Raw genomic sequence first — 17,227 nt, forward strand, 5'->3', positions numbered from 1 at the left:
CAAATTGTAAATTGGTGAAGACGGTTTTAATTGGATATCAACAATCGCGAGACAATTAACACAGCTATAACAGCAAGTGTTCTCCTCAACAACGTTTCGTAATGTACAGGAAAACAAAGGAAAATCCTAATTCAACTCAGGGATAACACAAGAAAATTATAATAAGAATAAAGTGTCATGAAAGCGTTAATCGTGCGCAAATTTTAAGTTCCACGCATAATCATGTGCTTCTTGTCAACGGATTTATACCCAAATACATTTACAAAAAAATTAACATTCAATTCTAAATTGTTCACACATTGTTGATAAAGATTGATTGAAATGGTGGGCACTTGGATTCTCAGGTTTTGATTAAGAAATAATTCCTTCATGTCATGTTCTATGCTCATTTTAACATGGGTAGGCATTATATTTGTCGATATTTTGCACTGACCATAAATTTTAAACTTCATTCGGAGTGGGGTATACATAAACAGATACAAATAAAGATAGTTATAAGTTTTAACTATTTTCTGACATATGATAGTATAGAATGTAAAACATTATTGTATATAAATACAACACCACAGGCAGTGTCAACAAATCAAAAGATAGGAAATAGAATACTTTAAACCTTACCACGACTTTTAACTAGGACCCATAAGTGACGAATTGTACATGCACAAGTGATAAATATAGTGGAGAAAATTATTGTATATCGCGAATGCCAAAATATTAATCTTCTTTTCATGTGTGCTTGACGAGTAAACACTGGTTTTCGTTTGTATCTACACGATCTCATCTTTATTTACAGAGAAAATATGAATAAATATGTATTGCCTTCTCTTTTCTTCTTTTATTTTTCTACCACTCGGATATAACAGGAAAGAAAGAAGGTAAGACAATAACGTGTCCTTTCTGTTTTATCAGTTCAGTAATATGATGGATCAAAAAACTTTTAAATGAAAACAAAATTATAAAGTTGTTATATAGTAGTATTGAAATGGGTGTTGATAGTCTCCAAGTTAAAAACAATATATCATAGACTACTTGTAACCCCTCATTTTTATTTGTGTAAACGAAATGTATGATACAGGGGACGGTTTTTGACAGCTAGCAATTGGTTACAATATATGTCAGAGTGAAATAGCCTCATGGTTGAAGGCCATACGGTTGCATTCAATCGTTTACATTCACTTCATTTTAACTATCAAAATGAAAGATTCTCCTCCCTCAATGCTCATTTACCAAAGGGCTTCCGTTGAAAATAAATGAACCAACACTATTCAAAAGTTAAAAAAAAAATAACACGATGAAAGGTATCGTCTGGTGTAATTTTTCTCGCTTTTTTTCTTAAATCAATGAACTTATAAATATTGAAATACGCAATCAACATGTTTAATATTACCTAATGCTACATATTTGATTTTATACCCAGGCTGTGACAACTTTAGCAGACATCACACATGGCACGTCTCAAATACTGAGAAAAAATCTACCAACAGTTTTCACGAAAAAAAGTGATTAAAAAGTCTGTCTGCAGATAATTGCGATCAGACTTTGAGGAAGTAAGAAAAATTGAGAATAGAAATGGGGAATATGTCAAAGAGACAACAACCCAATACAGAGCAGATAACAGAAGAAGGCCACGAATGAGTCTTCAATGCAGAGAGAAAATCCCAAACACGGAGTTGGGCCTCAGCTTGCCCCTTAATGAAAAAAAGTGTATTAGTTCAGTGAAAAAAATGAACGTCATACTAAACTTCAAAACAAATAATTAAATTAAAATTTTAAAAAAATAAGGCCAGAGGCTCCTGAATTGGGACAGGCGCAAACATGTCATTCGTGTATCCTAACTAACTCAGATTGCTCTAAAAATGATTTGCTGTTACTTTGTTTTTGCTTTGTTCATTTTCTTTAGGAGGGAATATGAATGCTCACAACCATATTTTACCCCGTAAAATTCTATATTTGTTTTTTTATTTAGTGATTTTCGTTGCTACCTTGCAAAGTTCTCGCACCTGTCAGACAGTTTTCATATGACCCGACCTCATTTCATGGGTCAGTGAACACAGTTTAGCATATCAAGTCGGATACTAGCAGCTATAGCTCTACTTTATTTGGTGAATAGAATGATTGTAAGGTGTACATGTCCAGCTGGCGGATATCATCTGACTATGACCTTATTTCCATGGTTCAGTGTTCAATGATAAGTTTTTGTGTTTCGGTCTTTTTTCTTATACTAGTACTATATGCAACAGGTCAACCATATTTGGTGTGTGTGATCAATTTACGATGTTCCTGCCAGTCTGCCAGTTTTTATTTGACCTTGACCTTATTTTTTCACCATTCATTGCTTAGTGTTAAGTTTTTATGTTTTGTCTGTTTTTTAAACTATAGAAACGCAATAGATTAACTATATTTGGTTTATGGAATGATTGTAAGGGAAGACATCAAAAGTTCAATGAAGGATAAAAAACTAAATTCACAGTTTTTTCACTGACCTCACCCCCTCTTAACTTAATTTGGGAAAAATTGATTAAACCAATAGGGACATATGTAAAATCGATTTTAGATTAAAAAAACTTGCAGCAATGTTGACCCACCCCCAAACTATTTGATTTAAGTTTTTTTTATTTTTTTTATCCTACATCGATCTTTTGACGTCCTCCCTAAGGTGTAGTCGCCGCAATATAGCCTTTTTTGTGCTGATGCGACGTAAAGCAACCAACAATTAATCAATCCCTAAGGTGTATAACTCTGTTTGGCAGGTATCATCTGACTTTGACCTTATTTTCATGCTTCATTGGTTAATGTTTAGCTTCCGTTGTTAAAGTTTGTTTCTTTAATACTATATATAAGAAATATGTAAACTATATTTCATGCATAGATTGATTGTAATGTTTGCATTTCCTTACCTTGATCTCATTTTCATGGTTCATAGTCCAATTTTAAATTTTCGTGGTTGAGTTCGTGTCTAAGAAATTGTAAGCAAAAGGTTAACTATACTGAGCCAAAAAAGTTTAGCAACAAAAATTCGTAATTTTATTTTATTACAAAATCATAACAACATATAATTTTAATAATACAAAAATGGAATCATGATATGTCAGAAGCAACATGAATCTTTATCACTCACATTCAGAAGAATTTTCTTTGTATGGAGCGCGGGAGGGTCTACATGCGTAAATGAGTATAGTGTTTCTCAAAATCAATTTCTCAGCCATGCCCTAAGTGCACCAATGAAGGATTGGCAAGCACAACAGCAGCTTCCCTTAGTTAATGCACTACTTTTTTTAGCCGGAAAAAACTTGTCACGTGTTGACGTAAAGCGAAGGAAGCGCTCCTCCCTTGACGATAGTTTTTTTTTGTCTACGAGAAATCAACCTTTCCTGTGCAGTTGTAATTTGTCGATATCTGTTTGTTAGTCTCTAAACTGGTGCCTTGTGCACATTAAATCGAGCCATGCTGTCAGCAACCCTCATTCTGGCATCAACCATTTCAATACCTTTCTGACTGTCATTTTCGGGGATGCCTGGATGACGTCCCATGTAATTTTGTAAAAGATGTTTGTGTTTTTCTTACCAATGATGTGTTTCTGAACGTTAGTGAAAAAGAATTTTTTAATATCGTTTCAAAAGTACAGGTACAGAAGGTAAAACATCAATTACACGTGCAAAGCTGAAATGGCGCGAAATCAATCAGCAGGAAAAAAGTACGACTGTTTTAAATTACAGGTAAAACTAAGGATTGTATCAATGATATTTAAATATTTTTTTCCAGAAACAAACAAAAAATTTATAAAAAAAAGTGTTGCTAAACGTTTTTGGCTCAGTACATGTTTGGTGTTTAGAATGATTGATAGGTGTACCTGTATTTCAGGTTTGGTTTATCTGACCTTGACCTTATTTTATTTGATCATGTTAAGTTAATGCGATACTTGTTGTGGAGCTTTACATTTAGGACTATCAACATAAAATCAATGGTTAGTAAAACAGGCCAGACATTTCTGTGTGTGCATTCTAATTTTTCGTTGTAAATGTTTCATAGATTGTCCAGTTTTTCATAGGTTTTAGTGAGGCTCTATGGTGACCTATAAAGTTAGATAACCCCCACATTGACTGTCATGTTTCACTGCACACACAAATTTTCGGGGGACAAATTTTGTGTAGCTGGAATACCACCAAATCATAGTACGTCACATCTAAAGATCGAAAAACATATTCCTTTGAATTTGACAGTTGTAGTAAACTAATCCTACATTTCATTGCAGTAAAAAACAATCAGATTCATAAACATATATCTTGGGTGTTTTAACCCATCAATATTTTTTATTTGAAATTTCTATAGAATATTTAGGAGACTTGAGGTTATGGTTACTGAAGCTTGTGGACAGTGGAAAAAGGAGTGAAAATTTAATTGGTTAGCTTCCAGTGACGCGTATTTTCTTATATGCAATGACATGTTACGTGAAATGTTATCTATAGTTCTGAACAAGACTTATAGGGGAAATCAATCATAGACGGATACAGAGGGAGGGGGGTTCTGGGGGTCCGGATCCCACTTTCGTGGGAAACATTTGGTTGCTTATATAGGGAATCACTGAAGCATGACTGGAGCGCACCCCCCTTTTAAGGTCAGTCAGAGCCCCTCCCCCTTACAAAAAGTTCTGGGTCCGCCGCTGTCAATGGTGGTATTACACCTGTAGTTAATCTACATTGTACATTTGATCTGTCCAGCAGTTATCATAGATGGAATAGCATAAAAGACTTCTCAAGCTTAAAATGTAAGGAATAGAGATACTAAGAAATATTTATTCTTGCTAAAGTGTTGGCGGGGGTATAAGAATGTGTCAAATACTAATCAACCTTCATTTTCAGTATTTTTAGGCCTGAAGTAGACTAGAAGTTATCCTTTGATTGTGTGCACGTGAAATTTGTAAAAATTAAAATAAAAAAAAGAAGAGCCCCCCCCCCCCCCCCCCCTAATTTCATGTTCGCTAGCCAAGGGTTACGACCCAGAGGGAGGGAAGTGGATCGTAACCCTTGGCTAGCAAAGATGCCATTAATTTATGCCTGACATCTTTATGAACATGTCTAAACAATAATATGACATTATAACAGTTTCCAGGGGAACTTCTGGTAGGCAGAACAACACATACGTAATTTATGCTCAACGTTTATCATAGATCCAGATGTATTTGCACCTTCGATTATTGCCTGCTTTGTGAAAATATCTCTTTAATTTTAAAGTTATATCAAAGCTCCATACTATAATTTAAAGTATTAACACGTATATAATAAGAAGCAAAAAGTCCTAACGTATGCACATACGTTAAACTAAAATTTTATCATATGTTACATTGAAATATGTAGTCAGACAGTCACATCTTAATCTATCTAACGTCTAGACACTCATTATTTCAAATTGGATCATGCTTATTATACAAGCTTTTTGAAAAGCTATTTATTTTTAATGTAACGGCATTAAGCGCGGACGTCTTTGAAGACACCATCATCTATTTTCCGTCTTGTTAATAATCCTGTCCATACAAGACTTTGGCAAATGGGCATTTCAATTTTGCAAGTGAACATTAAAGCATATATGTTAAGTTATACATAAACCAGTTAAAACCGGCTAGTTGACTACCGTATATACAATTACTGAATACCTGGAATAGCTATTAAACGATAACAATTTGTATCACGATCCAATTCTGAAATTTTCTGTCATAATAAATTACGGATAATTATAAGCAGTTCCCAAAATTTTGACAAAATAGTCAAAACAAATTCTTTTCAAACATGAGGTGATAAATTGTTTAGAGATTTTACTATTGCATTGTGGGATACAACTATATAAACCGCGGGTCGTGTTAAACTTTAGCGTGGGTTAACAATGAAGTTTGCCGAGGATAATCAATTGACCATTAAGGACTTGTCATTTAACTCAGACGATGAAATAAAAAAGCTTGATGAGAATATAACCAAGTTAAAGGTAGGAACTTTGTTTACATTTCTTTTCTATTTTATTGTAATTTCTGTTGTAAAATTTCGATTCGCATTCAAGTCCATGTTGAGTAATATTCGTTGATTTCGAAGATATACTGTAAACTACTGCTATGCTCATGTTGACTTGGTATATCAGGCTCCGTGGCATTTTCAAATGCGGTTTTTAACCGGTGTAGAATTGTTTTAAAATCCCATTCACAAAATTTTCTGTTCATTCTGACGTGAGCTGTTAACCTGTCAAATGCTGCGCGTAGCAGAAACGGGATTTCGGAGAGAAACGGTTTATATACTCCGATTTTCAGATTTGTCACCTGATTTGCAGCAACCAATGAGATTCGCTTTAATGGACCAGTCCAGAGAAAATTGTTGACGTAAACAGGAATTCTCTATAGGCCATTTCTCAATCCTTTTTTAATCGACTGTGATTGGATAATTAAAATGGTATCGTCTCGTGGTTGATTAATTCAATTAGTAAAATAAAAATTCTCATCCTCTCATGATATAAACTACACAACAATATACAATTGGAGTGGTCATTTTTGCAGTGGATATAAATCAACATTTTCTTACCTATAAACGATTTTTTTTATCTGAGTTGTAATTGTTAACAACATGTTTTTTAAAATCCGTCACAACTATCCTAGATAATTTTACAAACTCTGAAACTGCTTAAATATGACATTAAGAAATCGAAAATTATTTTTCTCGGAAAAATATTAGATACTCTAAACTATCAGCAACTATATACAATTTTCAACTCTGCAATTGCAGGTTATTTCTTTAAATTATTGTTTTTTCTGTCTGTGTTCCATAATAATCGCTTTATATCTTCTAGGGGGTCTCATTGGGGGGTACCGATCCCGGATCCCGCTTACTGTTTTGTCAGATTCCCGTGTCCCGCTTACACTATATACGTAAGCAATTTTCATTTTTTTGTCATTTCCCGGGTCCCGCAAGACCTCATTTCCCGTTTTCACGTCACAATAATTTGACTTTCACGTGTCACGCTTACAAAAAAATCGGCAATCCCGCGTCACGCTTAGACCCCAATGAGACCCACCTTCTAGGGAAATGGTAAAGTTGTTCTAGTAATTGTGGCGTGTCTTTTGTCATACTATTTTATTTCAAAGCTGAAATAAATAAATGTAAAAAGAATTTATTCTCATAATCAACATTCTAATAATTTAAACACAAAAGTTATTTAAATAATTTAAACACAACCTATTTAAGTCAAAACAGTTATAATGTCTTCAGTTAATGAAACATTATACCTTATATTTTCTTGCTGTAATGAAGACCAATTGTTTTCTACTCTTTGGTCAGGTTGTTGTCTCTTTGACACATTCAACATTTCCATTCTCAATTCTAATCTTCATTTCAGGTATGTGGCAGTGGTTCAAGAAGAAACAGTTTGGAGGCTGCAAAGTCACCAAACTCCAGCAAAGGCAATGGAAAATGTGGGAGACCAGCCAACCCTATTCCAAGGCACAAAAGAGATTCCCATATTAAAGCAGAGCATAAAAGGAGGGATAAAATACAGGTTTGCTTTTATAAACTAAGAAATTATCTTTATTTTTACAGCACTGGTATTTTTGCACTGATAAATTTGTAAATGTTCAGGAAAATGCAGAAACAATTTTCCATTTTTAGAATGTGAAACATTTTCTATTTGATAGAAATGGAAATTTGTTTCTATGTTTTTTTTTACTATGCTTGTAACATATATTTTATAAGAAGTTTATTTTTAAATTTGAATGTGTATTTAAGATGTTAATTATATTATATTTGTTCATATATGATATGATATTTTTTTGATGCATTTGTATTGCAGTATTTGAATATTTGCTATAAGAAAAAGTTGTGTCTGGTGCATGTTTTTTCAGACACATATTTTTTTGAGCTACAAAAATATCTTAATTTCACCTGAACCCACAGCACTTAGCCAATTTGAAAAAAAGGGGCATACAATTTAAAATATGTAACAGAAATTCATTGCATCAAAATTAAATTAATTTAATACTTAAAAAGAAACATGGCAAATGAAAAACAGTTTCCACGTTTTTTTTTGTATATAGACACCCAAAGGTTCAGATGAATATTTCTATATCTATATATACATTTATTGATTTATTTTTTGTATAAAACATGATATACATTCTGATTTGCACAATCTTTTAAAGGCATGCATATTTCTGTGTGTTACTCAATGCATCATTTTTTCAGAATGAATGAATATTTTATGATTCCAAATGATTGAGGTTATTGAGTTGGTTAAAATCAGGGACCAAAGAATTTGGACCTTTTGAAAAATCTTAAAGCTTATTTGGGCCAGATCCCCATTATTCTAAGGTCAGGTAAAGTATATAAGGTAACTGTATATGTGTGAAATGTTATAATTGTTGTTTATTTATTGAATATATGTATTGGCATTAAAAAAAATCATAGGCTTCTATCTTTTCCGATGGATAATGATTGTGTTAAAAAGCTGATTTCTGTGTTGAAAATTGTTTATACTCTTTAACATGTTTTTGTAAACTTTTTCATAAAAAAAAAACTGTCTGAAAGGGAAGAATTTCAATTTTTAGTAAATTACAACTCTATGATGAGAAGCTATGATATTTTTGTGTCAAAAAATTATTATAAAACTGCTTTTTGTTTATAACTGCATACACAAAATTATTTAGCATTTGACAATTCCATACTCAAAAGTTTATCTTAATTAATACCTATCTAAGGGAAGTAACTCAATTGTTGCAGATGAAGCAAAAAGCAGAGATATTTTGATTTTGAAGTTATTGTTCGAGCTAATACCATATATTTATTTTCAATAAGGAACTAATTTTTCTAATGATATATTTATTTCAGTGAAAATTGAATAATTTAAAATCTCAATTTTTCATGCGTTGGTTGCTTATTTTGTTTTCAGAAAGGCTTTGATACTCTACGTGAGCTAGTTCCAGCCCTAGAAAACGTATCCTCTAAAGAAAGCAAGTCATCAATGCTGTTTAAAAGTAGGTACTAGATATTTTAGTATGGAATATATGTAAAATTTAAGTTTATTGTTACTCTTAATGTGTTTGCTGTCTTGTTTAGATATTGGTATTTAAGGGTTGTGTCGAGTCTATTGATACAGTTACTAGTCTCTGTTAAAATTATTTCACCAAACAAAAAAATTTGGACTTCTTTAAATTCACTATCATAAGTGTAATTTGGATTATTTTCAAGAGACTTGTAGAAGTATCGGTTGACCTGTCACATAAATTGTTCGCTTGTTTTTACTTAAGTTTTGTTGTGAAGCCTCCGAATTAATGGGGCACTCACCCAAAAATTCTGACCAATCTCCCTATTGTAGCTGCTGAATACTGCCGACAACTTAAGGTTGAATCTAAGGCCGAGCAGGACGAGGCCCTTGCCCTGCACCATGAAATAGAGGCTCTGGGTAACCAAATTCAGTAAGTCTAAAAACAATTATTATTTGTGTTGAATTTAATGCAAATGAATTGTAATGTTTCTAATGTAATGATACATTATTTTGTTTTTAAACCTAAAAACATTGATGAGCGTATTTATTTGCCATGTTTGTATGCAGCAAGATATTTATACTATACTGCTAGAATTTTTCTTGATTTTCAATTTGTTCGACAATGGAAGACAAATAGAAAAAGTCAAAATTACTGCATTATCTCCTCTTGGATTGATTTGTCTAGCTTGTATCAACCAATCAAATCATTTTATCAAAATTTTAAGCCAGTTTACAGTGGCAGATCCAGAAAAAATATCAAAAGTGGGGGCCCACTGACTGCCTAAAAGGGGGCCCCCTCCAGTCACGCTTTATTGATTCTCCATATAAGCAACCAATTTTTTTCTATTGGCCCCCCCCTAAATCCACCTCTGTTTTATTCAAATGTCCTCACATGGAGAAGCTCAGTCTTAAACAGTTAACAAGATATGATTTTAAGCAGGTTTCTAGATTTTTCATCATTTCAGAGGTTTGTACTTTTATTGGTATCGAATTTGCTTTACCTTGCAAGAGGAAAAAAAAAGATCTTGAAATCTTATTCAGATGAGAAATAGTTATGCAAGTTGTTCACTTATTTAAACATGATAAAGGTTCTGTTTATAAGTCAATCTTGCCTTTCACAGAAAAAAACTATTTTACACTTGTGAAGTGGTTGAAAGCTAGTACATCATCTTGGGGAGATTGCAGTAACTTATATTTTAAAAATACAAGTTTGAAACTAAGTCTGTTTGTAAGAGTTATCACAAACTGTAAGCTTCTTTAATTAGATGAAATTTTAAGTATTTAAGAACATTTTATCATGTAAGTATCATTGGAGACCTTTTTATCTCCAATTGCCCCTTAGAATCCATTAGTATGGATATTGTAGATTTTTTTTTTTTTTTTTTGCACAGGTCCATATTTATATTAATATAGTTATTGTTTTAATTGTAGATGATTTACACTAATTTTCTTTTTTTTACAGGAGTATATGATATATCACATAGTTTACAAATATATAATTAATAACGATAAATGTTTTAAATTATAAATGCTTTTTGAAGTATGAAAGCATTTAAGTTTATAGTTTGTGATGCACAAAATTCTAGCAGTTTAGTATACATCACATTTCTGACCAAAAAGCATGTGTTTGATATATTTTTTTAAAGATTTGTTATGCAAGAAGAGTAGAATTGGAAACTTGCTTTTAATTTATTTTAATCAAATTCTCTGCTTGGGGTGTCAGAAATGTTCATTGCTTTAAAAAGGAGACAAATGCATTGAAAATATTTTACAAAACAAAAAGGCCTTGTTTTAGATTTTTTTTTAGAACAGATATTTTTAAAAATAAAAAAGATTAGATAAAAAGTTCTTGAACATATTTTGTAAGTGTCTATCTTTAGATTAACAAAACTTGATATACTATTATAAGAATTCTTACAAATGGAAATTTTATATGTTATTTCCAATGATCTTTACAGAAATAATCCATACTTGTATAAATTCCAATTTCATTTTTGATGAGAATGCATTTGTCTCTTGAAATTAATCACCATACCTTTTTTCCAGGTATATTTCATGTGAACGTCTTCTCATTTTGTGTACTACTTATTTTTTAGTATTCTACAAAAGGGATTGCCTGCTGTTGGTATAAAACTACAAGAGAAGTCCAGCACTGACCTTGATGCAATGTTTGACAAATATGTGAAGCAGAAAACACAAGAAAACTGGAAATTCTGGATGGTATCCTTTGGTTTTTATCTGTTATGCAGCGTGTTGTTATTGTCTCTCTTGAGATACATAGAGATTGATCAGGCATTGATTAAAGTTTCAACTTTTGTATAAATCTTTAGATTTCATAAAGAAGAGAGGTAGTTACTTCATATTTTGTATATGCCTATTGTTTCTGACATTATGCAAAGTCAGGAAGTAGCAAATTTTTATAAGTTCTTTTAAACTTAAAGGAAGCCTCAGTTGGGAGGTTATCGGATAGTTCGTCTTCAGTAATCACTAGCCTTTAATCGCAGAGTTTGAGAGTTTGAAAAGTATCATGAGGATTGCCTATTTCCTGTCAAAGGTTTGTTTCTTTTAAGGTTCCCTGGCTTCATACTGAAAAAAATGATTTTAAAAACACACCAGTCAAACAAAAGTACAACTTTACTATATGTTTTTTAATGCACGTATAAATTCGTAATTTTTGAAACTAAAGTATCAAATTATCTCCCCCTTCAAATCACTGATATATGGAAACCTTGTAATTTGGAATCAGAGTGAAATAAGATATCATTTGATTAAACTTGAAGCAGGTGGTTATTGCCTTTTACTAATAGAAAATTCATTACATTGTAATAGTATATTTTGAAATAAGTGTAGGATAAGCTTTCTTCTAATTCATTAGTGACTTTATAAACCACAAGTTGCATTTGCTAGCAGCTCCTACCTCCCTTTTTGTTATTAAACATTTATATTGATAATTTTTAATGCCCTACCTCTCCATTCTGTACTTTTATCTTGTCTAAAAGTCCAAATTACTTTTATCCAGCTTTCATTATATTTTATTTAAATGAACCTGTTGCATGACAATATGAGTTGCTTCCCTTGCAATGTTAAAATTTTGTAGCAAGGGAAACAACTCTAAACAACTTAGATAAAAATGAATTCCTTAACATGTTGTCAGTTCCGCTTTTTGTTGAAACCATTGTTTGAGGCATATAAAAAAGCTATGGAAGGCGTGACCAGGGAGATGTTTGTGAATTCAGTTGGAAAATGGGTCGAAGAAAATATGTCCCTTATAAATCTCCGACCAGGTAAAAATTATATAATATAGTTAATGTTCTTTACTTCATATAGATGATACTAAACTTTTTTTTTTTTTTTATTAAAACTACAACGTAAAAAATTTTGAAACTTGGCATGTTATCTACAGACAAGTGCTATTTTTTCGTATAAATGGATGAAAAACATGGCCAACCCAAGAAAATTAAATCTGTTCATTTTTTTTCAATCATAATTTAATATCGCTTCAGACCATGCTACAGTTCTATCCAATCAAGATATAATTATATACAATATACATAAAACTACTAGTCTATTTTATATATAATTATTTATAAATTAGTTTACATGGCTTAAAAAGACTGAAATTGTCAGTTGATCAATGAGAAATAACCTCAATAGTTGAAAAAGTAGTTATTGCCCCTTGTTGATGAACTGGTATGCTTACCATGGAGACAACTATCCTCTAAAGACCAAAAGATGAGGATTTGTACACATGTACAGTCTTCAACAACACATACTAATCTATACAAGACCTCAGTATATAAAATGTGAAACAATTCAAAAGAAAAAATAATGGCGTTATTAATGATAAATACAATTAATAAGACAACAAATGACATGTACTGTATTACAGGCTAAAAAAAAAGAACAAATAGGAAAATATGAAATTTTTTATTTAAGGCAGGTCGGATCGGCTAACTTGCAAGTTATTTGAAGCAAATATTTCCATTTTGCTGTTCAACTGTTTAATCAACTTGCATTGCATCACCAATTATTATATCAATAACCCTATCACCTGACAGTTTTAGATATGTATATCTGAATGATTTTAAAAAAAATTGATCAAAGGATTTGTTTTTTACAGCTGTTTTGTCAGCACTGAGAAAGGTCAGCACAAAAACCAAAATAATGGACAAACCAGAGGAATTTAAGAGAAATGTGGAGGAGATTATAACACATTTAGGTGATGAGAATGGTAATGATTCTTTAGAAAAGGATGCAGAGCTGAAATCCACAAATACATATCTTAAAACACAACAACTTCCAAAAGAGCAGAGTAATCCTGTTATATCTTCTGCACCATATCATCATCTGACCTTGTCACCATCCCCCACTTTACGTACAAGTTCTCCACAAGTAGGATCGGACAATAAATTCAACCATGGAGATTCTAATTTACAATCATCATTGACAACGCCCTCTACAATTTTCCATCATGATGCACAAGTGCAGTCACCCTATGATGCACATGTACAGTCATCGTATGATGCAAGTCTGCCAAACGAAATAATGAGCACCAACTCGGGACTCACCACAGGGGAGATAACAAATGATCATTCTCATGATGTTCCTATGACATCATTTGATCTGTGGGATTTCCCGTCTAAACTTCCGACAGTTGATTCCTCGTCTTCTCTTGTTGATATGGTTTATACCAGCGCTGAGGAAAACATATTATATGATTCGATTCTTAACTCTTTCAGACAAAGTGAATGTGTAAGCTCAGTATTTTCTTCCTCACATGATCTAATGCAGGTGCAGCCCCTTCATGACTTGTCAGATATAACACATGAGTTATTTCCTTCCTGTATAACAACAGCATCAACAACGTGTCATAATTCCACTTTTCCGGTGATGTCAACAGGTTATGATCATGCTGCAGTTGACATGTTGACAGTTCCATCATTCTCTGACCTTGACATTACGCCATCATCAATGGAATCATCTGTTGATCCTATTACATTTCTGTTGGATGCCGATTCCAAAGATAGCACAACGTTTCATTCATCTTCATTTTCAAATTTATGATGAACAATCAGTATTATTCTCCAGCTAATGTTAAAACTATTGTTACCGTGGCCAAAAACTGTTGTTAACCAGGCTAGACTTTTATTATTTCTGTTTGCATTTCAGCATTACAGTTAACCCTTGCAATGTTCCATTTGTGAAATTTGACCAAGATTGAATAAAAAAACAAACAAATTAAGAAAAAGAAAAGAGGATAAAATGAAATGCTTCCTTTATAAGATGCAGAGAAAAGCTTCCTTTATTAGATACAGAGAAAAGAAGCCAATTAGATTAAGGGTTAGCTGATCTTAGCAAATACTGAATCTTTAAAGTGTTATTGGGGAAAATCCTGCACATACATGTACATGTATGTATTGGTTTGGTTTATTTTCAAGAATTTAGTGTTACCAGTACTTTATAATTGTATATAGAAATACAATATGTGATATTTGACTTTATTATTATTTTTCAGCATTTTTGAGTTGTTGTTATTTACCTGCAATCTGAAATGATTTTGTTTTTGTCCATTTTGATTTTATCAGGTGTCTACTTTAATTTGCAGATTTTGTTTTGCTCATTATATGCCATTTTTATGTTATTTTCATGTCTTAACTGTAATCGGTGGTCAAGTATCAAATTTCTATTTTAAACATTTATAATTATAGTATGAAAGATACATTGTACTGTAGATTCATTTATTTTCGTGGGTATCAATTTTCGTGGATTGCAGAAAACTTGCATATTAGTGGATATTTGATTTCGTGGTTTTAACAATCTCTGTAAACAAAGCCTATTAAAAATATGTATTTCGTTGAACATTTGATTTCGTGGTTCACCTGCACCCACGAAACCCATGAAAATTTGTATCCAACGAATAATAATGAATCCGCAGTATCTTAAATTCACTTCTTGATCCAGTTTTTGATTGACATATCAGTAAGAGGGAATTAATAATTTGCTGTTACATGTCATCCTCAACTTTGTGAAATATTTGCCACTGGCTGTTGAGCAAACAACCATCAATTGAGATGGTATGTCAACTGTTTACAATCCTCTTATATTCAATAAAAAATATGATCTATAAATTAAAGCTCTACAAGGAATTGATCTACAAGTTATTTTTAAAATGTTTTTCTTTAATAAATTGAAAAATATTTTGTTATTTCTGGTTCTTTGACATAATTTTTTAAGATGAAAACCTAAGATATACTAGTGTCAATTTGAGTCATTTAAAACTTGCATTAATTTTATTATGTATAACATGTTACAGTATGAAGGACAATCATTTATGAATTCTTGAAAAATATTCTCCAAAAACTACGAGGTAGTTCTTTTTATGCAACTCATACAAAAGTAAAGGGCATTATAAGATAATACAATGTAAAAGTTTTGTATGAAGGAAAGATGATATTTTGTCAAACAGAATATTTATTCCAAGGGTAAAGCTAATACTTTCTGACGATTCTGTCTAACTCATGAATCCCTTAAGTCCAGTTAGCTAGAAAACAGACTAGTTGTTTTGTAAATTTTTGATTACCATGATTAAGGCAGGCCTTTCAAATTCCAAGATTATAAAGTGGTAGAGCAAATTATTTGGATCTCTTAGTACTTTGATATCTTACAATTATATACATTTATTTGGTAAATTCATGTTTATGTTTCACATCTAAAATATTATAATATAATAATGTATATGCTGTAATTCAGAAATTATTGGGTGCATTTTTTATTGTGATTTTTTTAAAAATGGACAAAACAGTGAGACTTTTTATTACAATTGAGAAAAAACTGCTATTAGATTTAGTATCAGATATCAGAATGTAAATTTTTATCATTGCTATACATTCCCAATCGCACTATTTTCATTCATGAAAACCTCAATAATCATAGGAGGATACTGGGGGTCCTGGAGGGCTGGGGCCTCCTTTTGAGGGAAAAAAATGGTTGACTATATAGGGAATCATTAATGCATGACTGGACCCTCCCCTTTCATTATACAAAGTTCTGTACTATCTGCCCCTTAAAATTTTGAAATTACAGTATTTGAAATAAAAAAGCAAAGAATACGAATACTTAAATTCAGAAAATGGTAATTAAATGACAAATATTCTAAAGCCAACAATATTGAGAAATTTATTAATGGCACTTCTGTATGTGTTGTGATAAAATAGAAAATTACTGAAAAATTAAAATGTGATTTTAATTCAATCTGTACACATCCAACAGATTTAGTATAAAGATGCCATAAACAGTATTAGAAATGCATCACCTTGTGCATTGCCAAAATAAGATGTGATTTTAATTATTGCAATGAACTTTCTTTTAAAATGCTGCATTTAGAAATATCCCAATAATTTCTGAATTCACATAATATATAATTTGTGTAGTTATTGCTATTCACTTTAATTTAGTGAAGGGTTCTCTTGAATCAATGTTATACTTTTGATCATGTTGATGTGGCATTTTATTTTGTTGCCAAGATAAAAGAAATATTTTAGAAGCTCTTATTATTGTATATGCCTAATTTTAGTGAGAAGAAAAGATACAACATAGTTTATTGACAATGACATGTAAATATAAAAGAGGGACGAAAGATACCAAAGGAACAGTCAAACTCATAAATCTAAAACAAACTGACAATGCCATGGCTAAAAATGAAAAAGACAAAAAGACAAACAATATTACACATGACACAACATAGAAAACTAAAGAATAATCAACACGAACCCCACCAAAAACTAGGGGTGATCTGAGGTGCTCTGGAAGGGTAAGCAGATCCTATTCCACATGTGGTAACAAATCCGGTAAATAGTCTAATTCGTTAGGTCACATTCATGAAAGGGAAAGGGGATTGTAGTTACTACGTAAAGAGAAGGGGGATTGTAGTTACGACATAAAGAGTTATGGTATGATTGCTAATAAGAACTATCCACTAGAGTTCAAAGGAAGTAGATGTTAGCAATTATAGGCAACCATACAGCCTTCAATAATGAGAAAAACTCCCTACCCTACTGTCTGCATAGACATAAAAAATGTGGAATAATGGAAACTAAAGGGTCTAACTCATAATAAAATAATTTACAAAAAACAAATATGACAAAAATTCACTAGAAACAACCACTGAACCACAGGCTCCTGACTCAGGACAGACAAATACAGAATGTGACAGGGT

The 17,227-nt window shown here is 31.9% G+C and overlaps 1 protein-coding gene across 1 annotated transcript; it reads left to right on the forward strand.

Moving 5' to 3' along the window:
- Positions 1 to 5,510: 5,510 nt before the first annotated feature.
- LOC134687135 (uncharacterized) lies at positions 5,511 to 16,555 on the forward strand. Its single transcript, XM_063547152.1, has 7 exons — positions 5,511 to 5,976; positions 7,372 to 7,530; positions 8,917 to 9,001; positions 9,343 to 9,442; positions 11,109 to 11,232; positions 12,167 to 12,296; positions 13,133 to 16,555. The coding sequence occupies exons 1-7, from the start codon at positions 5,878 to 5,880 to the stop codon at positions 14,074 to 14,076; spliced, it is 1,641 nt and encodes a 546-aa protein (XP_063403222.1). The 5' UTR covers positions 5,511 to 5,877; the 3' UTR covers positions 14,077 to 16,555.
- Positions 16,556 to 17,227: the final 672 nt, after the last annotated feature.

Source organism: Mytilus trossulus, chromosome 10 (assembly GCF_036588685.1).
Source record: "Mytilus trossulus isolate FHL-02 chromosome 10, PNRI_Mtr1.1.1.hap1, whole genome shotgun sequence".
Lineage (NCBI taxonomy): Eukaryota > Metazoa > Mollusca > Bivalvia > Mytilida > Mytilidae > Mytilus > Mytilus trossulus.